Here is a 26,592-nt window from a genome sequence, read left to right as displayed (position 1 = left end):
TGGTTGGAAAAAACTCCAGGGTCAGGTTTCCAGGCCCGCAGGTGTGTTCTGGGCACTGTGTGCACCCACCAGTGTTGCGGCAGACCTGCAAAATACTGGACAGAGCTTGCTGCCTTGGTCCCTTCCCGGACCACCAGCTTATAGGCAAGGCTCATGTACCTTGCTCAAAAGAACATCAGCATGTCTGGAAAACCCTGGCTCCCAGCCAGTTTTGTTCTGGACAGGGTGGTTCTAGTTGACTTTTCCCATCTAGAGAAAAAAAGATGCACATGTCCCTTTGGATCCTGCACATGGTCTGCTGTGAGGGTGTGAAGACCAGTGTCATGTACAGAAGAAGCAACAGTAGCAGCACCACCCCCATGAGAGCCCTTCTATTAAGAAGTGGCACAAATTCCACAGTCCTAAGCTGTGCTTGACTATGGCTGTGGTCTTGTCCTCAGCCTTCTGGTGTATCAGCTCTGGGTCAAAGTCTATCTTCATCCTCCTCTTTGGGAATGGAAAACTCCGCAGCCATCGGGTCCCAAGCTCTCCCAGCGCCAGGCATGTGTTCTTGTTCACGTTCAGTGTTGTCTCTGCAGCTGTCCCATACACCTGTGTGATGCAGCACCTTCTCCTCCGACCCCTTATCACTGCATAGGATGCTGAGGTGTCTCATGTAGGTCAGGATCTTCATTTCTGCCCTGCCCCTACTTGACACATGTATTCCCTGGATCCTGGGGTCTCTCCTGGGCGAGCAGCTCCGTTGTGCAGAGGAACAGGATCGGGGAGCCGGACTCCTGGCTCTTCTGCGATTGGGTCAGCTCCCTTCACACACATTTATAAAAATGACTTGTGTGTCAGATCAGTATTTTATCTGGCATTTCAAGAATACCTCCTTGACTTCAGGCAGACAAGGTTCTTTGGGTAAATCTGATATCTTTTATTAGATAACTCGGTCTAAAAGATATCAGATTTACCCAAAGAACCTTGTCTGCGTATGTCCTTAGTCAAACATGGCTACAACCTACACTCCTTGACTTCAGTGAATTCTGCCAAAATTATACTAATGTAAATGAGAAGTTTGGCCTATTATACATCTTCTAGTTCTGTGATAATCCATCTCTGTCAGTGTTTCACTGACAAGTAAAGCATAATTTGGAACTCTGCCGCCATCTTACTCAGAACTGTATATTTTATACCAAGCCACCTGAATAAATCTTGATGTGGATTGAGCTTCATAAAGAAACTGTTATGCACAATCTGCTTGTCAGACTGATTTCTCTGCCTCCCTTTTCTCCCTGTGCCTTAAAGGTGTTCATGCTCATTTCCTTGTGATAGATTTTATGAACTGAAATACTTACCTGGTCCATTTGTGATGTTGCTATAATACACGCTGTGTTTGGCTTCACCTGGCTGTTCAGTGTAAGCAAGAAGCTGGCATTTTTCTTTTTCAACTAGACATGTTTGTGCACAGCTTGAGCAATACAAACTGTTCTGATGATTGTAGATGGATTTCTCATCTTACAGGATTTTTGGTGGAAAAATATGCTTTCTTTAAATGGAGGTGGTATCGGTCATGTTATGATCTTGTTTCCCTGTGCTGTCAGTTCTGAGTAAACCTGAGAGCCTATTTCATATATTTCATAGACTTTAGGGCTGGAAGGGACCTTGGAAGAGAATTGAGTCCAGCCCCCGGACTGAAGGGCAGGAAGTCAGCTGGGGTCATAGGATCCCAGCAAGATAAGCATCCAATTTACTCTTGAAGGTATTCAATGTAGGTGCTTGAACCACCTCCGATGGCAGGCTGTTCCAGACCTTGGGGGCTTGGACAGTAAAGAAATTCTTCCTTATGTCCAGCCTGAAACGGTCTTGCAGGAGTTTATAACCGTTTGACCTCGTCATCCCTTGGGGCGCTCTGGTGAACAAACATTCCCCCAGATCCCGGTGGTCACACCTGATAAACTTATACATGGCCATCAGATTACCCCTGAGCCTGCGCTTTTCCAGGCTAAAGAGTCCCATGGCTCTCAGCCTGTCATCGTAAGGTCTGTTTCCTGACCGTTGATCATGCGCGTGGCTCTTCTCTGGACTCTCTCAAGCTTTTCCACATCCTTTTTGAATTGTGGAGCCCAGAACTGGACGCAGTACTCCAGCTGCAGCCTCACCAAGGCTGAGTACAAGGGGAGAATGATGTCTTGGGATTTGCTTGAGAAGCATCTATGGATGCAAGCTAGTGTTTTGGTTGCTTTAGTAGCCAAAGTGTCACATTGCAGGCTTATGTTCATCTTGTGGTCAATGATGACCCCCAAGTCTCTCTCTTCCATAGTGCTAGCCAGTGTGGCACTGCCAAGCTTATAAGGATGCTGCAGGTTTTTCCTCCCAAGGTGGAGAACCTTGCATTTTTCAGTGTTAAACACCACGAGGTTCTTGTCCGTGCATTTGCTGAGCCTGTCCAGGTCAGCCTGGATCTCCCGCCTGTCTTCTGGTGTGGATGCTCTGCCCCAAAGTTTGGTGTCATCGACAAACTTGGCCAGTCCGCTTCTGACTCCCATGTCCACATCATTAATGAAGATGTTGAACAATATGGGTCCAAGGACGGAGTTTTGGGGGACCCCACTGGTCACAGGACACCATGACGGTTGACTTCTGTTAATTACCACCCTCTGGGTCTGACCACAGAGCCAATTTCCCAGCCAGCAGACTGTGGTGGACCCAAGCTCCCAACTGGCCAGTTTTGCCAAGAGGTGATCATGGGATACCAAATTGAAGGCTTTTTTGAAGTCAGGATATACGACATCAATCTCTTCTCCCTTGTCCAGGTGATAGGTCACCTGGTTGTAGAAGGAAATGAGATTGGTCAAGCAAGACCTATCCGCAACAAACCCGTGCTGGCTATCCCTCAGGATGTTGGTGTCAGCCAGTCCATTAATAAACTTTTCTAAGATCTTCCCTGGGATAGAAGTCAGGCTGATGGGCCTGTAGTTTGCCAGATCCACTTTCCTCCCTTTCTTGAAGATCGGCACCACATTGGCCTTCCTCCAGTCTTCGGGCACTACACCAGAGTGCCAGGAGTTTTCAAAGATCCATGCCAGAGGCTGGGCTATGATGCTCGCCAGCTTCTTGTGCACCCTGGGGTGTAGATTGTCAGGGCTGGCTGACTTGAAGGTATCCAGCTTCTCAAGATGTTCCTTCACGAGGTCAGCATTGATGGAGGGCAGGGGATCTCCCTCACCTGACCTCCCTGTCCTGTAGCGGGCTCGGGTGTCCCATGGGACTGATGAAAGACTGACACAAAGTACCCATTTAATACGTTGGCTTTTTCCTGGGCGTCAATTGTCAGTTGTCCCATCTGGTTCAGCAGGGGTCCAGTGTTGCCCTTGCTTTTCCTCTGGCTCCCCATATATCTGAAAAAGGACTTTTTATTGTCCTCGATCCTCAAAGCTAGTTGGAGTTCAGTTGCAGCCTTGGCTTTCCTGGTTTGCTCCCTGCTGGACCAGACCAGTGCATAATATTGCTCTTTGGAGGTGAATCCTATCCTCCATCCTTTGTAGGCCTTTCTTTTTAGCCTCGGGAGGTCTGCTAGATCCCTGGAGAGCCAGGGGGGCTGCTGTGCCCTCATCAATCACTAGGTTGCTGATTAGGTCATCCCCAGTAGGCAGTACCAGGTCGGGCAGCGCTTTACCTCTCAGTGGCCTGTAGACTTCTCAGGTAGAGGTCATCCATGCACAGTAGGTAGCTTTGCGACTGCTCAGATTTTGCTGAACGATCATCCCACGAGATGTCTGGGTAATTGAAGTCACCCATGACAAAATAATTTCTACAGAAGCTATTATAGCCCTCAATGAGAAGACATACCTCTATATCATGATTAAGACTACTATGAAATTTCTGTAATGGAAAACTTCACTTGGGCCAGAGGTTTCTAGGAACTAGTTTGTTGAGAAATTAATCCCTGAAACCTACATGTTAAAAAAATAACATTTTAACATAATCTTTCCTAAATATCATTTAACTCACACAGTATATTCAGCTTCATAGAGAACCCTGTTTTTACTGCATGCAATTTTTAATTTGTGGTTTAGGTTGTTAGTGTGTTTCCTAACACAACACATTTCTAAAATGTGGGCAGTTGCTCATTAGGAGACTATTAGACTAAAAGGTACTCTCTATCTGTTCTGAGCCACTCATAAAACATATCCACACTGTTGTCCTATATGCCCCCAATGTTATATTTTTCCCCCCCTAAAAAGTCTGTTCCCTCCCACCAAGCGCACACTTCATTGTGTGTTTAATATTGAGTGGTATGTGCTCAGAATTTTCTGGAGTTTTGGCTTTGAAAATACATTTTGGGAAATTTATATTTTCAAATGGGAGTAGGAATTTTAAAAAAAAATTGGAAGTAATGTATTTGTTTTAATACAAATATAGAAAAGTGTAATTTTTTTAGAATATAGGAAAAGAAGAACAAAATTATACAAGAATGAAGACAGTATTGGAAATGGAGAAACTATATTATAAAGTCTGATTTTCAGATCAGTAAAAATGATAAGAGCATAACTGAGTTTCCATTCCCTTTGACTTTGTGGATTGTGGGTAGATGTGGGTTTCCTGTGGGAAGGATTTGAGTTGCACACTAAAGGAACTGCAGAGTAGTAGCCTCAGTAGCACAGCTTCAGCATCTGTTGTGTAGTAAGTTGAGGACATGCAGCAAGTACAGTTTCTCGACCACCAATATCAAATGTCTTTTGCAGCAGTGCCCTGGCTCTTTGGCTGTGATGGTGTAACAAAGGGGAAGCCCAAGGGGCAGCTGTGACACTTGCTTCATCCTGTCCTCTGAGCATCCTCTCCTGGCCACCTGCCACACCTTAGTGTAAATATGTACTTGTAAGAAGAGGGAGGCTGCCCAAAGGATCCCTGAGCAAGATCCCATCCGCTCAGAAGTTATGACCCAGTTACTCACTGCTTTAAAGGCAATTTTGTGGTCTCTTCATCTCCCCTTTTAGCCACAGCCAAGCCCTGCAGATGTTGCCTGTCCAATCAATGACCCTTGTTGGGACCTCTGTTCTCTCTTGGCCTTTGTTCCTTCTTTCTTTCTGGGCTGTTTAGCCACTGTTTTGGACCTGGCTGCTGGGCCCCTGACTTCGTCTCTAAGCTGCTGGCCCCTGGCCCCAGTCTCTGCCCTTCTGTGCGCAGGCCTCCCTGGTCCTGGCTGCATTTTTGTTGCCTTTGGTTCCCCTGGTCCCCTCTCTGTCCTTTGAGTGTTCAGGGCCCCCTTGCCCTGGCTCTGCGCCTCTTGGGAAATGGCCCCCCAAAGCCCTGTCTGGCTTCTGCCTGTACTAGGCTTCAGCTCCCCTCTGATTGCTGCAAGGCCTGAGCCTATGGTGTCCTGAACCAGGGCCCCCAGCAAGACTTAAAACTGATGTGCCCGTGGCACCCTGCCATGGGTTAGACCAGTGTTTCTCAACCCATAGGTCGTGACCCAAAAGTGGGTCTCAAGAATATATGAAAGGGTTGCAAGCAAACTTTAAAAATGGATCAAGGATTGTTGGTTGTAGCCATGTTGGTGTAAGGACATACGTGGACAGGGTTCTTTGGGTAGATGTGACATCTTTTATTAGACCAACTAAATAGTTGGGAAAAAATATTCTTTGAAAGCTTTCAGATACAAACACCCTTCTTCAGGCATAGGGAGAGTCAGCAAACTTAAAAATGGCCTCCCTGTACTCCCTTTTCAGCTACGCCCAAACCAGTGGTTGAAACTGTAACCATGGAGTAAGTCCTCTGGCTAACAGGGCCCTCTGAGTCCAAACGTAAACAGTGGCTCCCTGCCTGTATAACAAGGCTTCCCCTTCCCCTAACCTAGGTAATATTCCCCTGTAGGGCAGCAGCACCATGTTTGCTTCGGAGCTCTTGTCTCTACCTGTGTGGGCTCAGGCCCTTTTGATCAGGGACTCTGCAGCCCCCACAGGTGTGTCCATTCTCACCCTAAAGCCTTGCCTGCCTGCCCTTGTGGCTGCTTAGCTACTGTTTGCAGCACTTAGCCCCCGAGCAGCCTGGGTCTCTGTCCCTTGTGCCTGTTATTGCTGACTTCTGGCCACAACTCGGCTAGCAGGTCACTGGTTCCTTAGCTGCCAGCTCTTCTGAGCTATTCCACCCTTCTGCAGTTTCCTCTCAAATGACAGGAGCCTTCTGGCTCTCTGTTACAAAGCGGTAGTTTGCAAGGAATTGCCTCGCATTACTCAAATACAATGCAACCATCACTGGTATTTGGGAATTTCCTATCAGGAATTCAATCTAAGATCCAAAAAAGTGTCCACTAAAGTTTTCAAAGGCATTTAATTAAGAAGCAAATTTAAAGAAAAGCCTTTTTACTAGAAGATCCAGTGCCTCAAAGCAGCATCCTTTACCCTGAGTTTTTTGCTTTTGACCTGAGCAGTGGGGTAAATCATTCTTGTGGTGGGTGGTAGTTGCCAGGAAAGGCAGACTGTAATGTATGTTGTATCTGTGCTTTATGTTGGGCAATAAGCAGGAGCATTTCATCTTGCCTTGTATGAGTCCTGAGGATTGGGTTATGTGTAGGGTTTTATGATAGATTTTGAATAGCAGAGGCTTTTGAAAGATGCCATAAATCATTTTTAGCTGACTCTGAAGATATCCATGTTACTGTCCCAGTGGAAGTAGGTGCAACTCTAGACATTATTAACTCCTGTAGAGTTCCCTTTATGGCTGCTGTTGCTTATTTGTGAAGCAATAATAAATATGTGGAGTATGAATGCCTCCAATATTTTCCAGCAGTCTCATTGAGACAGCAATGCTAACTTCCCTATATTCTCTGAAGTCTGTATTTCTGAAGTTAAATTGCCAACTCTGGAGCATAGGGTCTTAGTTCATCTCCAAGAGAGGTCTTGTTTCTCGAGTAGTTCTGAATATTTGTTGCAATGCAGACAGAAGCATAACTTTCTTCATGCAGTGTTTAACATGCTTACCATAAAAGACATGTTGTTCTGCCTTTGCCCATATTATGACTTCTTCCTCTCCAATAACAATAAAAATGTGCCTTTGGTGAAGCATGTGGTTGGGATTTGCATTTATAAACACGCCTATCTCTTCTCTCACACCATAGCAGGATTGATTCTCGTAGTGAGAGGGAAAATAGGTGTTATTAGCCTCTGTATGAGAGGTGCTGGGGGCGGAATAAACATATATTAATAGCTGATGGTTTTATAAAATAGTGTTTCAGGAAACTGCATTTGAATTGTAACTAACGCTCCCATATGATGGTCTACTGCTAGTTGAAAAACTGGCAATGTGGCATAATATTGTCACTGACACTGGAACAACTAGTGTGTTTTCCTCTTTTATTATCCTGCTGACCTGTCTTCTGACTTGGATGTCTGATTTTATCCACTCAAAACATTAAACCAAAATATTCAGATTTGAGTTGAAGGAAGGACAGCCCACCTTTTAAACAAGTTCAATATTTCTTAGCCTCAATTATTGGCAAAGTTGTATATTCCAGTCCTGCAAAAGAGATAGCTTAACAATTTTGCAGCAGATACCTGCTTTCAGTTTAGTGGCAATGGCTTAATTTTCACCATGAGGACCCAGTATCACTTACCCCATAAAACAGTTGTTACTAAAGCATAAGCGACTGGCTGTTGTTAAGCAGAATATTTCCAATGAGTTCCAAAATTGACTTAATTTATGAATCTTTCTAAAATGATGTATTCGTTATAAAGTCTGTCAGTGAACTTAATGCCTCAAGACAATGCAGCTTTTTTCTGGCAGTCTTCAATAACCAGTTAGACAAAGTATTTGTGTTTTTTACTTGAAATGAGAAAAGTAGCTTGCGAGAGCCATAATACCAAATGTGAGTCATTCCCGTAAAATCTGTGCATTCCTTGTGACGTGGTTTATCTGTGTAGTCAGTGCACAAAATGGACTCTGAGGTAGCTGAAATTCCCAGCAGCCTTTCTCAAAACGTGAGTTAAAGGAGTGGTTCCTTCACCCATTCACAAAGATTTTAAAAAAACTTCTTTCAGCTGTTGTTTCATAGAACTGTGCAAGGCTTGGGAGGATTGATTACCTGCAAGGACTGCTAAATGCTATATTCCAGTCCTAAATACTCAACATTCATAAGCTTGGTGCAGAAATTCTTACAGAGTTTCTGTAATTTGTTATTTGCAGAGTTCGCATTTTCTAATATTTGTGTCTAACAGACTGCTAGACACATTTCAGAACTGGTAATGTGGTATATTTTCCAAGTAAACCACCTTGGGTGGGTCTGAGAGAAGGGACTGTCCACTAAAAATTTGAACAGATCATTGGGCTTTTCGACTTGGTAGTGGGATGGGATTTTCGGCATTCACCCAACACTGCCATTGAATTCACTCTTACAGTGCCACAGCCTAGATTATTTCCCCCCCATCAGATTCCTTTAATTTTAGCACCTGCCTGCATATATCAACCTGGGTACCTTCAAAGTAATAGAAAACATTTAGCAACAGCTTATTAATTATGTGCATGATATGTTATAGATGACCTCAAGCCATAGATTGATGTAGATTTGAATTAATGAAACTATTTCACAATTACCATTTTAAGTTTATTTGTTACAAAATATACTTTTGTTAATGAAATTGACCTTCTAGATGTGGTCTGTTTAACATCTTAATTAAAGAGTAATTATCCTAATAATTTTTCAAATGAGAAATATTAGACAGGTACAGGTAGATCATATAAAAAAAACCCCAAACAGCCATGGGGGAACTTAGAAACATGGACAGAAAGATGACAAGATTTGAGGAAACAAAAGCTAATACATCTGAGGGATAATAACAGATACACAATGGGATGGAGAAATCTGAGAAGCAGCTGTTAATGGGGAGTGCAAATGAATGGTGAATGAATGAGTTTGTAATGCTGTTTAACTTTTGGCTGCATAAACCATGTTGTATTTCAGGGAATAACTGCCCCCTCATTAGTACTCTGGTATGACTACAGCTAGAATATTAATGTTTAGGCACTATATTACTACAAAGAGCAAACTGGAATAAATCTGAAGAGGAGCAACACAAATGATGAAGGAACCACAGGAATTTCTTTCTGAGGACAAAGTAAGGTCCTGTCCTGCAAAGATTTAGGCACACAATTATTTTTAGAGATTTAGTCATACTGCATTCACCTGCCTATGACACTCACCTTTTCCCCTAAAAATCAGCTGTTTGAAATTGGAGTGTTGGTTTTAAATGAGGAAATGCAAGGAGCAGAGAGCCTGATCCTGTGGGAGCCAAACTTCCCATGTATTTTTTGAGCTGAGTAGGTAGCAAGTAGCACCTGCCAAGGTTGCTGAGGTCCTGCCCAGCTTGAGAAACAGGTTGGGTAGTTTGGCTGCGCAGCTGAAAGTCTGATTCTTTTGGAGCTGAATTGTCTGGACCTGTTTCTTGGGCAGGGTGAGCACCATGTCTTGTAGGTAGGGGCTTAACAGAGCAACCACAGGTTTTTGTGTCTTCTTCCCCACCTGCCATCTCCACTGCAGCTGCCTGTGATTTCTCTGTGAAAATACTGTACTTTGTGGTATTTATGGTAAGGAACATTATTTTTCTCTTTAATTCTGTCTTCCAAAAACAAGGTGCATGTCTTATTTGCAGGAAAGTGTTGTATGAGAAAATATGACGTCTTTACAGAATTGGGGCCCACAAAAGGAATACTTGCCTGTAGTTTGCAGGGACTGAAAGATACAATGTGAAAATAGTCTCTGCGTGTTTAAAGGATGCAAAAATCAAGAGAGGAGACAATTTTTTTGGCTGGCACCTAGAGTTGTAAGGAAGATAAAATTTAAGAGTGGAAATTTGTACTTGTGTATCAGAACTTCCTGACATATATAGATGCTTTAGATTAGACTGTGAAATAGTCTCTTGAAGAGGATTCTGGAAAACTCATTGCTTGGAACTTATGCAATTAGATTGGATTAAAATAATAGAAAGTATACCGTATGAAAAAATTATTCGCTAGCAAGAAGATTGATTAGATAATATTGGATCCTTAGATCTTTTTTCATTTCTTATTAGTCTCCTGATGTATCAGACTAAATATTTCCCCTAAGCAAGGAAATAAACAATCATCCAATGGATTTGAGCAGAGCCTTGCTCTTCTCAAAATGGCAAGTGTGTACAACTGGTGAAGTTTGGAGCATTTGAAGCCTGCCTCGCTTTGAAATTGTCTTTCATTTTCACAAATGGTCGGGAAAGCAAGAATGGCATGAGATGGTGTCTGAGCATTCATGACAATTCATGGCAAGTACATTTTTCAAGCCCCAGACTTGCTTATGCCACACGTGGCTCCTCATTGAGTCATTAGGATGCAGATATCCTTATTCCCTAGAGGAGTTTTGTGCTTCTTACTGTTTGTCTCATGCTTAATGTTCTGCATATTCAGAGTAGGTGTCTGCACATAGAAGACTAATGTATTTTGTGGGTTTTTTTCAGGTTTGAGTATGAGCACAGTTGAAGAAGAGTCTGACACAGTGACAGTAGAAACCGTAAACTCCGTGACTTTGACCCAGGATACTGACGGGAATCTTATTCTTCATTGCCCTCAGAATGGTATAGAGAACACTTGGCAGCATATGTACTCTCTCTTTTGTTAGTTCTGTATTTTAAGACCATTTTCAAACTTTCCTGCCATTAGCTCCTGTGCCCTCCCCCCTCCCACCGGTCAGATGAAATCAGTTGAGTTAAGGTTCATTTAGTTTTCCCTTAGGCTTTTTTGTATTCTGGGATCTCCATCCAGAGCCTCTTGTGCTATTGTCAAAACTCTGGACAAGGTCTTTCAGTTTGAGAGCATTTTCTTGATTTACTTTGCTGTGCTATTTTTCATACAGTTTCCTTTCTACTTGATTTCTTTCCATCCCCGCCTCCTTTTCCCCCTCCTTCCCTCTTTTGTTACTAGGTGGCTGGCGTTTGGTCCATTAAACCAGTTATTATTATAATAATTTCCTGAAGGTTGTACAGCGTCTTTTATGCCTTTGACTGCTGCTTTATAAAAAATACTATTTTAAAAATATAGATTTGACATTTGTTGCTTACACATCATAATCTTCAAGTCTCCCAATAATTTACATGCACGTTTAATTTTAAGCAATGCCCTAACTGGCCTAAATGGAACTACTTATGTTCTAAGTTTTAAATTCATGCATACTCTTGAGTTTTCCTTTGTTTTTGGAACAAGGTAATTCAGTAACAGTGGTATCTACCAGCAGACTAAATTTCCATGTAGGTATTAAAGGAAGCACTTAAACTGAGCAAGTAATAATTTGTGCCAAGAACACATATGATAGCAAAGCACCGAGTCAAGCCTCCTTGTCTTTGTTTTTAGCTTCAGCGTTGTGTTTTGGTCAGCAGCATTGGGTTTTTCTTGGCAATGCTGTATGTTAATACAAAGGACTGTGGTTGTGTTTTTATGGATAGAAGCTGATGAAGTAGATTCTGAAGGCAGCACTGAACCTCCACACAAGAGGCTTTGCTTATCAGAGGATGATCAGAGTATTGATGATTCCACTCCATGCATTTCTGTTGTTGCCGTTCCAAGTAAGTTGCTGAATGTTAATCAAAGTGTATGGTTATATGCGTATTCTTGTACTCTTGGCACAAGCATTTATGTGGTAGTAGTTGAAGTGAGTACATTGGACACATTGATTTTAGAAGATTTGCGAATATTTTATTTTCAAATTTATCAATATTTTACATGCACCACCTATTACCCGTATAGGTCATAGTATACTTTACAACAAACCGTATATGCCCCTTGGAAAGAGGACAGCAACTAGCTAGCATGAAGAAGGAGAAGTTGGGAGAAATGCCACAACAGGCAATGTATTCTTACAAAAGCTTTTGGAATATTTTATGACCAAACGGAACAGGTCTGTATCCTGAAGTCTCAAGGAAAGGTCTGCATATTCTTAGTAGATAACATGGTGCTTAAGATCCTGATCTGGGGAAAGCATGAGATGATCCAGTCCTCCTGTTCCTGTGGGGGCTGGAGTAGCAGAGCAGAGCTACCTGTCTGCTTTTCAAACTGGAAATTCTGGAGTGAGAAATGGACAGGTGACTTGCAGTGTTGCTCCCTCTGCTCAGCTCCCAGGCACTGAGAGCCAAGTAGACTGAGCAGCAGGATGAAGCCTCCTGCCAGTTTCTCACTCTGAAGACTCCAGTGTGAGAGAAACTAATAAGTAACAGCTGGTGGCTGCATCTCCTTTCTCTTCCTGGGGCAGGAGCAGCTACCCCCAACATCTTTTCCAGACCTCAGTGACCCCAGTCTCCAGAAGGCACAGGAGCTGAGGAGTTGAGATGCAGGAAAGTGTCCAGACATTTATTCTCTCAGGAGAAACTCCCAGGAGTGATTTCTGTCTGGTTGGAATTAGGTTTCTTCTTCCAGAACCACTATTTTTTTCTCAGGGAGAAAATGCTGAAACGTCTCTACACCCATAGTATCTACCAAGAGTGGAGCAATTCTCCTGGTAAAAATGGAAAGTCCTGTATGTGAGAGTAATAAAAATAAACCAGAGCAGGAAAATTAAGCTCTCATACTGTCCTGTATGTACCAAATTAACACTAATTTTGTTTCACATTTAGTGTTGCAGCTTAAGTATAGTGAGAGCTTGGTATAACTGCTTTATAACTGCCTTGGTTCTGAAAGCATTTATTTGTGTTTCATAATGAGTACTGGTAGCAAGCATTGTAGTGGTTTTTCTATGACAAAAAAACGCATGCTGGAGCCCAGCTGTACAGAAATTTGTAGAGCAATTATAGTCTGTAAATCCTGTACTATTCCAGAAGTGAGCCAGGCTACTAATTGAGTTGTTTTCAAGTTTCAGAAAATGATCCGAGCTTTGAGGTGACTATGACTGCTACAACTGAGGTAGCTGATGATGAGATTAATGAAGGAACTGTTACTCAGATCCAGGTACAGTAAAGCTTCAAATTTGCTGCAGTGTCTTTTAATAAATTGTCATCTATGCATGCACCTTAATTTAAGAAGCACAATGTTTGATTGAAGTGGGGATGTATACCCTTTTTAAAAAATAAAACTGATACAGTGTGACACTGGTCTTTTTAGAGGATCTTCCACTAAAAATACAAGTTACATGTTTTAATAAGAAAAATATGATTTTGAGTTAATTTCTAGTCCCAAAAGGGGGTACATATAGTAGGCATAATGTACATGCAGTGATTTGTTTTATGGTGAGCCGCAAAAATTAGAGTTTTTAACTTTCAAATGGGCCCACTGTCAAGACAGAGAAATGTTTTGGCCTAGTAATCATCCTCTGCCCTCATAGAATACTTTACACGTCTTAAGTGGTTTACAGACATTGGGTCCTGTTCTTTCTGGTTGGCTTCAGTGGAATATCTTGGTATTATATTCAGTTGGAGCTGTACAAGCGAGATTGTCTAATTAATACGCAAAACACCATTAATAGTTAGGTCAGTACATTTTGTTAATTCTGTTTGTGCTGCTTAAAAAAGGAAAACATCCTGTTGGTGCATTTTGTTTTGGAAAGGATGCTGTCTTGGCAGCCAGTAATGTGAACTAATGTGACATGTCCATCTTTCTTCTGCATGTTGTCTGCTTGCTAAGTATTGCATATTAAATTCAAGATGAGGGAATAAATGTTAAATCAGTTAATAAAATCTCTTCAATTAATCTTTCAAGATTCTTCAGAATGAGCAGCTGGATGAAAACTCCCCTCTAGGCAATGAAGAAGTGTCCGCTGTTAGTCAAGCCTGGTTTACAACCAAAGAGGATAAAGATTCCCTAACAAATAAAGGTAGGGTATTTAGCCCCAGATCCCTGCCCTCTCCACCCCTGTATGCAGAAAGCTGAGCTGATATGTGTAGCAAGTTACGTGCAAGCACTTCATATACTGCATAAAATAACCAGTTTTCTGGTGCAGGGTCTGTGCCTATTTTGTTAATGGAAATAAGTAGAGCCAAGCCTAAAACTAGAAATAGTTACTTTCTATAATGGGAAAAAGCAAGTCCTCCTATGTCCCAGACAAAGGGCGAGATCAAGAATGGAGAGGGCAAAGTTGCAGCATAAGCATATTGAAGTGTATGGTACAAGTAGTTATGAAAATATTGATTTATGCTATATATAAATGGCCTACTTAATTTGGCTTTACTCTTACTTTCCTAGCTAAAATTAATGCTAAATGAATCCTGCACTTGTGATTGTACCAAAAATATGTTCTTAGTCCCTCTCTCTTTTTTTCACTCCTGATGGAGAAGGAGAAAGGCAGAGCTCAAATGTAGCTTTCTTTTAAAGAGAAGGAACTAATGTTGGAAAGCTTCCAAGCATGGCATTAATTCTAAGGGTGGCGATTACCTCAAGAGACCCTCCTGTATAGCATCACAAGTCTTTTTTTGTTCTGAAAAGAATGAAGACCTTTTAAAAGCTTCACAGGAGTTAAGCTGAGTGTTGTAGTGCTCTGCAGCATGCACTGCTCTGTGTCACAGCAGGATGAAAATTTTCATGGATGTTTTTTCAGAAAAAAATAACCTTTCCAAGGATATGCTATTTTTTCTCTCGGGTAACAAACAAAATAGTTCTGGCACTTTCTTCCCCCTCTCTCTTTCATTGGAAAAACAGGACAGAAAAACAAAACACTTTTGAAACCAGTTCTAAATAAGAACTGTTTTGAGACTTTTTGAACAAAATAAAAATGGTTTTCCTTCATAACTTTTCATAGAAACAAATTGACTTTTTCTGACCTGCTCTCTTTCAGTGATCTGAAGAGGGAGAAGGTAAAAGAAGAGCAGTGCTAGGAGAGTGGGAATGGGAGACTCAGAAGTTGATGGCAGGGAGAAATGAGCAGCCACATTATGTGGGTATGTCTACAAGATTACAAGCTGGACAGGTTTACTCCAGAGTAATTGCTCTGGAGTAAACCCACCCTGGGCAGGTGTCTACACATGTGCCCATTTGGGAGCAGATTTGCAGCTCCTGGCAGGAGTCTGCTTCCAACCCATTTGGCCCTGCACTGGCTACCTGCAGCAGCAAGGAGGAAGAGCTCCCTCTGGATGCTAGCCCAGGGGCTGACAGGGAGCACAGGGCCAAAAGACAGTTGTCTCCTTGTGGGGGCTGGGGGATTGTTTACTGCTGCTAGCTGCCAGGGTGGGCTCAGGTGGCACAGCCCAGCCCAGGCAGGGACAACGTGCCCCTGCCCTGACAGCAAGGACCGTTTGGCCCTGTCTCTTCAATCGGGAACAGGAGGCTTGGAAAAATTGTGAGGGAGGGGCAGGTCTCAGCCCCCTGCCTCAATCTGCCGGTGGGGGAGCTAGCAGTGAGCCCCCAGCTGGGCAGGGATTCCCCACGTAGCTGGGGGCTCGCTGCTAGCTGCCCAACCGGTGAATCGGGGCAGGGGGCTGGGACCTGCCCCTCCCCTGCAGCTCGTTCCAAGCCCTATACCTTGATCACCCAATCAGGGCACAAAGATGGGAAAAAGCTGCGAGCTGGGACCTGCCCCAAACCAGGACAGTTGCCAGGCTGCGTGGGGATGGCTGCACGTGCACATTTCCCTACGCAGCGTGGGACTGGCTGGGAACTGTCCTGGTCTGGGACAGGTCCCAGCCAGCTTCAGGCTAAGCGGGGACTCGCCCTGTGCAGGGAGCTCTTAGCCCCTGCTCTGTGGTGGCAGAGCTGGAATGGAGCAGTCTCCCAGCCCCTCTCTGCAATTGTGAGGCAGAGGCTAGGAGCTTCCTGCTGCTGGGTCAGGGGATGTTGTCCCTGCCCAAGCTTCAGGAGTGGAGCCCACCCCTGCAGCAGGCAGTTCCTGGGGGCTGGGAGCAATCTAAATGTGCCTTATTTCACAGTAATTAATCATCAGTTAATTTGCTGCTTGCATTTGCAGATGCTACTTGTATCTACATGAGCAGCAGACTGCACAGTTGTTACTGCGTAGTTATTACTTGCATAAGTAAGTACAAAATGACTGTGCAGTAGCAGTGAAATATTGTTCAGTAGCTCGTTACTACTGCGCAGTACTGATGTCACACGGTCTTGTCTGTACGCTCCCAGTCATTTGCTCTACTGTGTGGTAAAGCATTCATGAGGCGGGAACATTAAGTAGTAGTAGTAGTAACAACACCTGAAAGAAATTTAAAAAAAATCTTTGTAAATCGTTGAAGAAGCCACTCCTTTAATTCACATTTTGAGAGAGCTGAAATTTCCAGCAGCTTACCTCAGAGTCCATTTTGTGCACTGGCTACACAGACAATCCACGTCAAAAGATGTGCACAGATTGTAAGTGAATGACTTGAATTTTGCAACAACTTGGTAGGCGTTAGGATGGTGAGTGGGGTGGAACAGAGGGCTTATGCTCCTACTTCACATATATCAAAATCTTCTGCCCTAAAGCAGTGTTTCCCAAATTGTGACTGTAAGAGTTCTTGCTGGGACTTTGACAGAGAGTTGGCTAGTCACATACTACTGGGTGTCCTCATTTTCAGCAGTTATGTGTCATTAAAAGAAAAAATACACTAAATCTTCTTTCATATTACTTTCTCACAGGCATGTTATTGCAAATTGCGGGTGGCTTATGTATTTGTGGATTGATGAGAGTGTGGTCTGTGTGCTTGGTAACTGGAAAGGGAGGTGTTGCTGGAGATAATCTTTCTAATAAAACACACTGCATAATATTAAAAAAATTGTAAACTCTGACCTACTAGCTGGACGCTGCTTGAAGGTCTCCACTTTGTGTCAGAAACAACACCATTCTAGGCGTCCCAATCCCTTTCGTTCACATAGCAAAAAGATGGAGCCTGTGTTACTCATATAGGCAGTGTGTGCTGCCATCTTTACATTCACTTTTCACTACTAGGTAGGTGTCTAATATGTTTTTCAAGCCCTCTGACAAATTATATGAAAATTATAAGTAGGCATATATCATACAGCAAAAGCATAATACAGTTCCTTTCTTCATATAATTATTAGAGGATGTATCACAGCAAGACTAGCTCTTTTTCTTTACGTTGGTTCCTGTGCTCTGATGGAAGTGTTAATGTCAAAGACTTTTAACTACATACTAACATGTTTAACGAATTCTTTGCTTCCATCTTCCTAAGTAGAGACCAGAACAGTCATCTCCCTGCTGGGCCCCCCTCAGGCCCCAGAGGAGGCACACACGGGTTAGTGAGGAACTAGTTAGGGAACTTCTGGAGGGACTGATATATTCGAATCAGCTGGTCCAGACGATCTCCACCCTAGAGTTCTAAAGGAATTGGCCGAGGTCATTGCAGGACCCCTGGCATGGCTTTACGAGCACTCGTGGTGCTCTGGTGTGGTGCCGGAGGACTGGAAGAGGGCCAGCATGGTTCCCATCTTCAAAAAGGGGAAGAAGGAGGACACGGGAAATTATAGGCCAGTTAGTCTTACCTCAATCCTAGGCAAGCTGTTTGAGAAAATTATTCTGGCACACATCCACAAGGGGCCAGCTGGGGACTGCATGCTTAGGGGCAACCAACACGGGTTCATCAGTGGCAGGTCCTGTCAGACCAACCTGGTGGCCTTTTACAATCAGATCACCAAATCATTAGATGCAGGGGTAGTTCCTGGACTTCCGGAAGGCTTTCGACACTGTCTCTCACCCTGTTCTCATCAATAAAATGGGGGACTGCAGTGTTGACACCCACACAGTCAAATGGGTCACCAACTGGCTGGAGGGCTGCACCCAGAGGGTGGTAGTGGATGGGTCCTTCTCAACCTGGAGGGACGTGGGCAGTGGGGTCCCGCAGGGCTCGGTCCTCAGGCCCACGCTGTTCAACATCTTCATCAGTGACTTGGACGAGGGGGTGAAAAGCACCCTGTTCAGATTTGCTGATAACACTAAGATGTGGGGGGACGTGGGCACGCTAGAAGGAAGCAACAGACTGCAGTCGGACCTAGACAGGTTACAAGGGTGGGCGGACGAGAATAGGATGGGATTCAACACAGACAAGTGCAAAGTGATGCACCTGGAGAGGAACAACCGGCACCATACTTACAGGTTGGGGAACTCCCCTCTTGTCAGCACGGAGGCAGAAAAGGATCTTGGGGTCATCACTGACTCCAAGATAAACATGGGCCAGCAGTGTGGGGAGGCAGTCAGGAAGGCCAACCACACCTTGTCATGCATCCACAGATGCATCTCGAGCAGGTCCAAGGAGGTGATCCTCCCCCTCTGTGCAGCACTGGTCAGGCCACAGCTGGAGTACTGCGTCCAGTTCTGGGCACCGCACTTCAAGAGGGATGTCGACAGCATGGAGAGGGTCCAGAGGAGGCCACTCGCATGATCAGGGGACAGCAGGGCAGGCCTCATGAGGAGAGGCTGAGGGACCTGAACCTGTTCAGCCTCTGCAAGAGAAGGCTGAGGGGGGATCTAGTGGCCTGTTATAAACTAGTCGGGGGGATCAGCAGGTATTGGGGGAGTCCCTGTTCCCCCGTGCGCTGCCAGGAGTGACCAGGAATAACGGTCACAAGCTGGCGGAGGGTAGGTTTAGGTTAGATATCAGGAGGCGCTACTTCACGGTCAGGGCGGCTAGGGTCTGGAACCAACTTCCAAGGGAAGTGCTGCAGGCTCCTACCCTGGGGGTTTTTAAGAGGAGGTTAGATGAACACCTTGCTGGGGTCGTTTGACCCCCAGTACTCTTTCCTGCCATGGCAGGGGGTCGGACTAGATGATCTACTTAGGTCCCTTCCAACCCTAGAAACTATGAAACTATGAAACAAGTGTATTTTACCTTTGGAACCTCATGGATCTCTCTGTAGCTTGCTTTGGGGAGAGAAAAAGCTTAGGGCCATGGGGCATTAGGAAAGAACACTCTTACGCAGCAGGAACAGAATTAGCAGTAATGGCTATGCTTCTTCTTATAATTAGGTTTAAACAAAATTTCTTCGACAGATTCTGTCTCCAAATTAGCTAGCTGGCAATTAGCATCCCAAAAAGGAAATACACAGGTTTTCTAAGCAGCTGGACATGTTGCCAGCATGCACCAATACCTGAAGTGGGTCACTAGCACATCCTTAATTATGAGGGATCTGCCATGAGTAGATCTGCCACTATATGGTGTGAGAATGAGAAGCAGGTTTTTAATAAATAAAAGAACAGAGGAGGTTATTTTTCACTTCATTTTGCTACTGGATCACAGTGTTTAAGGATTGCAGCCTTATCTGAATCAAAGTGATGGATTGTTTTGACTTGTAAAACTTATTTGGCCAGGAGATTACCAAATATGGTTTGCTTTTATTGATTTGACATTTTCTATTTGAGAAATCCTGTGCACACAGTGGGGTCTATCTCTTAACTGTCACCTGGAGAACTCCCAGTGCACATAATTAAAGACCGAGGACCCAGTGCTGCCAACACTCTTAATCACTGAGCTTATTCCCCTTACCTGTATGGGGCGCACCCAGATCAGGCAGTGATATGTAACATGAGGCTGTGGAGTTGCCAACTCTTTTAGTTTTATCATCGGTTGTATTTTCTTTTAAGTGCCAGCTGCCAGTTCCCATTGAAACTTCAGAGAATTTCTGATTTCATTTTTTAAAAAGCAAGTCTTTAGTCCTTGCAGTTGCAGAGGAAAACTTAAAAATAGGAATGGGAGCATCCTAATGATTTGAAAACCAGAAGGAAAATAGAAAGAGGTTTCATCTTTTCATTAAAAAAAGCAAACAAACAAAACCGTGTTATTATTTTGTAAGCTAACATTTTGATTTTGGACGCCCAGTGTATAATTTTTGAATATTTAACATTGACAACAACAGATCTCAAACTCAGAAATGGGTTGTTTGTTTGTAAATTATAAATAATTTCTCTGTTCTATTTAGTTTGTGACTCTTCCATCTTTTCCCTTTTTTAATTGCTTTCTGCCTTTGATTTTTTTTCCTCTACCATGCTGGTTTTCAGAATTGTGATTAGTTTGTCTTTGCTCTTTGAAGGCCATAAATGGAAGCAGGGAATGTGGTCAAAGGAAGAAATTGACATTTTGATGAGTAACATTGAACGTTATTTAAAGGTATGTTTTACAGCATAATTAAACTGGTTGCACTGGCTCTGCCCTGCGTTATTTAAAACTTGCTTTCTGTAGAACTTCCCTAAAGTATGCAAATAATCTGTCCTGAACAGCATATAGTAAGATTGCCTACAACTTGTTTGAAATATAATAAAAATGTTTCTATGTATACAGTTTTTAAGTATAACTATATTTATTGTACCCATAGCTGGAGTTTAAGACCAGGTCAGATCTTTTTGCAGCACTTCATATTTGCACTTGCAAATTTAGAACATCTTGTTTTAAAATTGCCCATCAAGATGCTCAAGTGGCATAATCTGTTTGAGCACATGTAAACTTCCTGGAAATCATGGTGACATCAGAAGAAGTACTTAAAGCTACAAGGTGGGGGCTGGAAACAGCCTCTGTTAGCACACCTTTGAACATCTCAGCATTCATTTCGGTATGATTGCCTAGTTGCATTGGTATTTAAATTTATACACAGAGACTTGTGTGGATGTAGAAATAGAGGTGATTAATTTTTTATTTTTTTTAATCTGGCCAAATTGATAAAGCACTCTGTCCTTCGTGAATTACTTATAAACCTCTGAATCGACGCTGAAATATTTGTTAAAATGTAATTGACTGTACTTTTCCCATTTATGTTGTTTGCTCATCTTGGGTAACTAAACTAAAGTACCAAAGTTAAGCAAACTGGTCAGTTTTACCAGGAATTTTCTCTTCTAGTTTTTATGTACTATAGCAGTGTGGGGGGCCCACCTTTTTTGGCAGGCAATGCCACAAGTTAGCCTTCCACCTTCCCAGAGTACCACTCTGATCCCCTTCCTCTGCCCAGTCTGTTGCTCTGCTTTCTGCTCCCTATTTTGTGTTCCCTGCCCAATTTCCTCCTCTGCTTTCTGCCTTGTGCTTCCTGCCTGATCTCCTGCTCTGCTTTCTGCTACATATTCTGCTGTACTGGCTGTTCCCTTGCTGATCTGCCGCATGCCACAGAGTGGCTACATGTGCCATTTGTAGCACTCATGCTACAGGGTAGCCATCCCTACACTATAGCAATGCTATGGCATTTGTCTTTTGTAAAGGAATAAAGAATATTTTTATCCTTAAAATTTTTTTTATATTTATATACTAAAATGTTTCTTCACGTTCCTTGTGCAGCTGTTTTTTCTTAACAAAACCTTGTGGGAGACACCAGGCGTGTCTACACATGTCCCTACAGCACATTTGTTACTACACCATCATTTAGTACTTCCTTTTGGAAGTGCTAAATGACAGCGCTGTAATAGCCAATCCTGTGCCGTGTGCACCGCACCCAGTTATTTTTAGTTGCTATGTCATTGTAGCACCGTGCTATAACTAGGGAGCACATTGCTACAGCACTGTAGCTGCAGTGTCATGGTTTTTGACCGCTAACACTATGGCACCATAGCACATTGCTATAGTGATGTAGTCACGTGTAGCCCACCAACTGTGCTAATTTAAAATTTGCATGATGTTTGTAGATTTGATGTTGCTCTTTAAGTGCTAATTACATAGTTACCAGAATTTTCAAGCTTGGATAGATAATGGGCACTTTTTTTACATATTTGGGCTTCTAAATAATTGATTTGATATGCAGGAGTGTTCTGCACTTCTTTGGATAAATAAGGTACTTATACCTAATTGGGGAGTCCACGTTCAAAATTCATAATCTGGACTTCTGATCTTTAAAAGTTCTGCTTGTTATTTATGAAAGCCAACTTTATTTGGTGCTTTTTTATAAAGTCTCCCTACATCTGTAATCTGCCTAGGCTCGTGGAATAAAAGATGCCACTGAAATCATCTTTGAGATGTCAAAAGATGAAAGGAAGGATTTCTACAGAACCATAGCGTGGGGGCTGAACCGGCCTCTCTTTGCTGTTTATAGAAGAGTTCTTCGCATGTATGATGATCGGAACCATGTTGGAAAGTATGAAAGCCTCTAATGCTCCGTGGCTTGATTGGTATGATTAAGGTCATGTGCTAATTTTTTGACATGCACTTTGACCATTATGAATGATGTGTGAAGTAAGACTATGGAGGAAGGGAAACTAGAACTTCTGGAACTTAAAATGACATGGAGCAAATTCCTCCTAGTCAGTAAAATACAGTATCTGTAATCTCATGATTTTGTAGTGGTTCATGGTAACAAAGATGAGAGGGCACTGAGTTGGTTTGCAACATAAATAATTTGCTCTCGTAAAACTTAGTTTAGAGGCAAGAGTAGAGGCCATAGCTGTGTGGTTTCTTGAGTCTAGTGAAAGAAGATCTCACTGCCTCATTTTTGGTTCTCTTGATGTAATGCCAAATAGAGCAATGTATATATCTAAATAATAATAACGCACATGAGCGCTTCAGTCTTGTTCAGTGGAGCTGTTGTAATGTGGAGAGATGAATTACTCTGGCTCTTTGCCCCTCAGAACCTTGGAACCGGTTCTGTAGAATCAGGTGGTTCTTGGTCTGGGGGCCTGGTGCATTTAAGACACCGTACAAACCAGCCATGAAAATGTTCTACATTGTATGTAGAACATTTTTAGGGGTTCTGTGCTGATTTTTGGAACTTTAAATTTGGTGCATGTATAGCACCCTTGTCATTTATGCTGTGATTAACATGTTAACCATGGCATAAATGTTAAGTGTGGAGGGGCCACAGAAAATAAATCCAATTTGTTCTAGGCCAGACATACAAGGCAGAGTTGTGCCAGATTTATAGCTTAGTAATTCCTGGCTCTCTAGCTCTGAACTCGTATATTAGATTGTGTTGGTTTTCGAAATACAGGGAATAGAATAATCAAGAGGGTTGGTTGACCACATGTTGGTGCTGCAGTCCCAGAAATGGGATCTGAAAAAAAAGGCAATATAAAACACTTATTTTGGGAGATCACATGTTTAGTGTTAATAATTTCTGCAACAATTAATTTATTTATTTAAGAAGTTTAACAAATTTGGAAAGATAAAACATTCCATTGAGAGAAACCATTTTTACCACATCTGCATCCAGAAAATGGATATTAACACCCCCTTCCAGCAGTTTTAGTTCAGCTCATTTCCTTTGCACCCCCTGTCTCAAGACAGAATAATTCTCTCTGACTTAAACCCCATGTTCTAAAGAGCACAAGGGTTATTTTCCAACGTTCTCTGGTAGTGTGTTTAAATTAGCAGGATAGCTAACTAAAGGCAAGAAAGGAATTTGTTATTTACCTGTCTTTGTTTTCACTCCCCCGAGCCTTCTCTGAAAAGTGGCCAGGCTCACAGTGGTCCCTTTGTCTTTACTTTCTTTACTAGGTGATGTCTATCCAGTGTTCTAGTGAGATCATAGAAAATTAGGGTTGGCAGTGACCTAAGGAGGTCTTCTAGTCCAACCCCCTGCTCAAAGCAGGACCATCCCCAACTAGATGGATTTTCAAGGTTAAAAATACTGTTCCAGTCAAGGCAGAGATAGCTAGCTAGTTAGCTGTACTGTATCTTACTAAAACCTAGTGTTTTATAAGAGCTTTTAAAGGACTGAGCGGATCTGCTAGCACAGAGTTCCAGTCCTAGCAGATTCCGTACAAGTGCCAGGGTCTGCACTGTTGTATCTTAATGCAGCTGTGACAATCTCCACTACAAGCAGAACACTAGGATGCAGAGAGCATCCAGGTAGACCAAGATTTCCCCAAGAATTTTGACTTTGTCTGTAAGATCGTAATTTTTGGGCAAATCATTTCATCCACATGCCACAGTTTCCCCAGCAGTTAAGTCAATGTTACTCCAATTTCCTAGGGTGGTAGCAAATCGACAAATTTAACATCAGAACAGTCATACAACTAAACAGGAGAAAATGCGCCATGAAGAACTCTCCTTTTTTAAGATTCACATGACGTAAATTCTGATCAGGTGTATATCAGGGTCAACTCCGTTGATATTAAGGAAGATGCATCAATAAATGAGAAGACCTGCCGATTCAGACATCTTTAAAAATGAACCAAGATGAATAATGAAACTGACTTTTTCCTCTCCTTTTTAAGAATTCATTCAGTTTTGAAGTTCCCCACAGTGTAAAATTTTTTAATGATTTTTTGCTATGTTAGAAGTGTATTGCATGTGGTTTGCAAAAAATATTTTTTCTACGTGCTTTCTACTCTTAAGTAATTGTGCTTGTGTTTACTGCACAGGTATACTCCTGAAGAAATCGAAAAGCTCAAGGAGTAAGTTTTTCATTCACAAGCCCTTCATTCTTTCATAACTATTTAAATAATTTTGAAATCTTCATATTGAAAACTTTTTAGTAATCAGATTTCTACTGAATTGTCTTATTTAGGCTAAGGATAAAGCATGGAAATGACTGGGCAACCATAGGAGCTGCACTGGGAAGAAGTGCATCTTCAGTGAAAGATCGGTGTAGGCTTATGAAGGATACCTGCAACACAGGTACAGTATTATAATGTGAAATAGATTTTAAAGTTAAAACAACATCAGTTTTGCCATTTTTAATGCTTATCTTTTGTTTTCAGAGGTACATAATTTGGTTCCAGGAAATGCATTTCAGGCTGAAGTTTAGCATAAAATCCAGGAACATTTTTAATCATATTTGATATAAAGCTTCCCCACTATTTCAAGGTCATAAAGAGCAAAAAACACAATTTATATATGGTATTTTTTTTAATCAGAATGAATTGCAAACTGCTTTACACATTTGGATCATAAGGTTTTTACAAATTATAGATGCGTGTGCGTGCACACACACAATCTCGCACTTCCGTATAATACATGCAGTCAGCTCATTCCCTGCATCGAGCAACATAGGTTGTCGCTACAAAAGCTCATTCTGCTCTGCACCAGTTAGCCTTTAAGATGTTACTCTGTCCTGCTTTCTGCCTGACTTCAGACTAAACAGTAGACTTCGTATATAAAATATATACACACTATACATATAGAACACACACACACACGATTTCACACTGAAAGAAAAGGCTAGGTATAAGGAGGAAGTGGCACTTTACATGAGTAAAGCCCATGCAGGGCTGTGAGGTTTATGGTGGAAGGGCTGGTGGTTAGAAGTTGTAAGGTTTTCCATCTGTTAGGCAGACTGTGATACGTGTCTCCCTTCAGTACTTGTGAAGCTGCAGGGTGCCATTTGATGTCATGGTGATAGAAAGTTAGTGGAGGAAGGAACTCAATTGGGGCAGAGGATGATAAGAGACTCCTGAGATCCTGAATTCTCCCAGCTAGTATCTTAAACACTTAACTCTCCTCTGCTATCAGGGCCCAAGGAGACACTTGAATTATCTGTGTTCTGTTGGAATACCTGAGGTTCAGAGGGAAGTGCTCAGTACCTAGGACTGCTCCAACATAGTCCACAATACTAGGAATATCTCATGGTAACAATTGGTTAAATCAGGGATGACCAAAGCTCTGGGCCTAGAAATTCAGTGGTGTGGCGACAGTGGTAGTGATAATTGCTGCAGCTTCTGGAGCCACAGCAGTTAATTCTACCACAAAATTTCCAGGCCCTTGGGGTCCTCCTTGGGCTGCATCCAGAGTGCAGGGCTGGAAATGCTGTCATGGAAAGAACAGCGACTGCTGCAGCTCTAGGAGCCGCAACAATTAATGCTGCTACCACCAAATTATGGCCCATGCCTCATCTGGCCTGCAGGCCCCGCTGAGTTGGGCACCACTGGGTTAAGCAGATTCACTTTGGAGAACTGTGAAGAGCTGTTTCAGTGATAAATTACTGGAGCTGGTCACAGATTTTCTAACAGAGCAGTTTTCCATCAGAAAATGCTCATGTAACAAAACAGAAATGTTTTGCAGAAACAGATCTGAATTGTCCACATTTTCAGCAAGTGGTTGTGGAAACCTTTTTGTTTTAACTTTAGTAATATAATACTAATAAGAGTCCAAATGATTTGGCTTGTACAATATAATATATGAAGTTTTTTTAATTTATGCTTATAAACATAAAGGTCAAGATGATAAAGGCAAAACATTTTGACTTAATTGAAATTAAATAATTTGTTTCTTGACAACAAATAGTTGTAGTCTGAAATAAAATCAAATTGCAGAAATTTCAGAAGTTTCCCCTGAAACGGGAAGGAAACTCTTTGTTTTGTTTTGAACTACTTTTGCAAAATACTGCATGGCTCCATCTGCTATTCAGATTTTAAGTGGGCTTGACTGTTTGTTAACTGGTATGAGCTTTTCTTTCTCTTTCAGGAAAATGGACAGAAGAAGAAGAAAAGAGGCTGGCAGAAGTAGTACATGAGTTAACCAGTACAGAGCCTGGCGACATCGTCACGCAGGGGGTATCATGGGCCGCTGTAGCAGAACGGGTTGGAACGCGCTCTGAAAAGCAGTGCCGGTCCAAATGGCTTAACTACCTGAACTGGAAGCAGAGCGGAGGAACTGAATGGACTAAGGAGGATGAAATCAATCTAATCTTGAGGTTTGTGCTCTCAACTTAAAAAGTTGCATAATTTTTTTAAAAAATTACAGTAGTAGAATTCCATTGGGGTCCCTTTTGCTGATTTCTTAGACATTAAGAGATCTCAAGAACACTCCAAAAATCGCTGCT

The 26,592-nt window shown here is 42.5% G+C and overlaps 1 protein-coding gene across 2 annotated transcripts in view; it reads left to right on the top strand.

The window, feature by feature from the left end:
* Nucleotides 1–26,592, top strand: part of DMTF1 (cyclin D binding myb like transcription factor 1) — a 45,295-nt gene that overhangs the window by 3,165 nt on the left and 15,538 nt on the right. The window contains exons 2-10 of one of the 2 annotated variants that reach the window (XM_090041847.1): nucleotides 10,467–10,583; nucleotides 11,448–11,567; nucleotides 12,848–12,942; nucleotides 13,690–13,804; nucleotides 19,951–20,027; nucleotides 21,812–21,969; nucleotides 24,194–24,226; nucleotides 24,340–24,449; nucleotides 26,235–26,463. In XM_090041847.1, coding sequence (XP_089897973.1) covers nucleotides 10,475–10,583; nucleotides 11,448–11,567; nucleotides 12,848–12,942; nucleotides 13,690–13,804; nucleotides 19,951–20,027; nucleotides 21,812–21,969; nucleotides 24,194–24,226; nucleotides 24,340–24,449; nucleotides 26,235–26,463 — 1,046 coding nt within the window. In that variant the 5' untranslated portion in view covers nucleotides 10,467–10,474. Of the gene's footprint in view, nucleotides 1–10,466; nucleotides 10,584–11,447; nucleotides 11,568–12,847; nucleotides 12,943–13,689; nucleotides 13,805–19,918; nucleotides 20,028–21,811; nucleotides 21,970–24,193; nucleotides 24,227–24,339; nucleotides 24,450–26,234; nucleotides 26,464–26,592 lie in introns of those variants that run through there. The other variant, XM_090041848.1, reaches the window with a different exon arrangement.

The sequence above is a fragment of the Crocodylus siamensis genome, chromosome 4, assembly GCF_052110815.1.
Source record: "Crocodylus siamensis isolate JL-2025a chromosome 4, ASM5211081v1, whole genome shotgun sequence".
Taxonomy (NCBI): Eukaryota; Metazoa; Chordata; order Crocodylia; family Crocodylidae; genus Crocodylus; species Crocodylus siamensis.
Note: the sequence above shows the minus strand (reverse complement) of the source record. Positions and strands in the feature narration are given on the sequence as shown.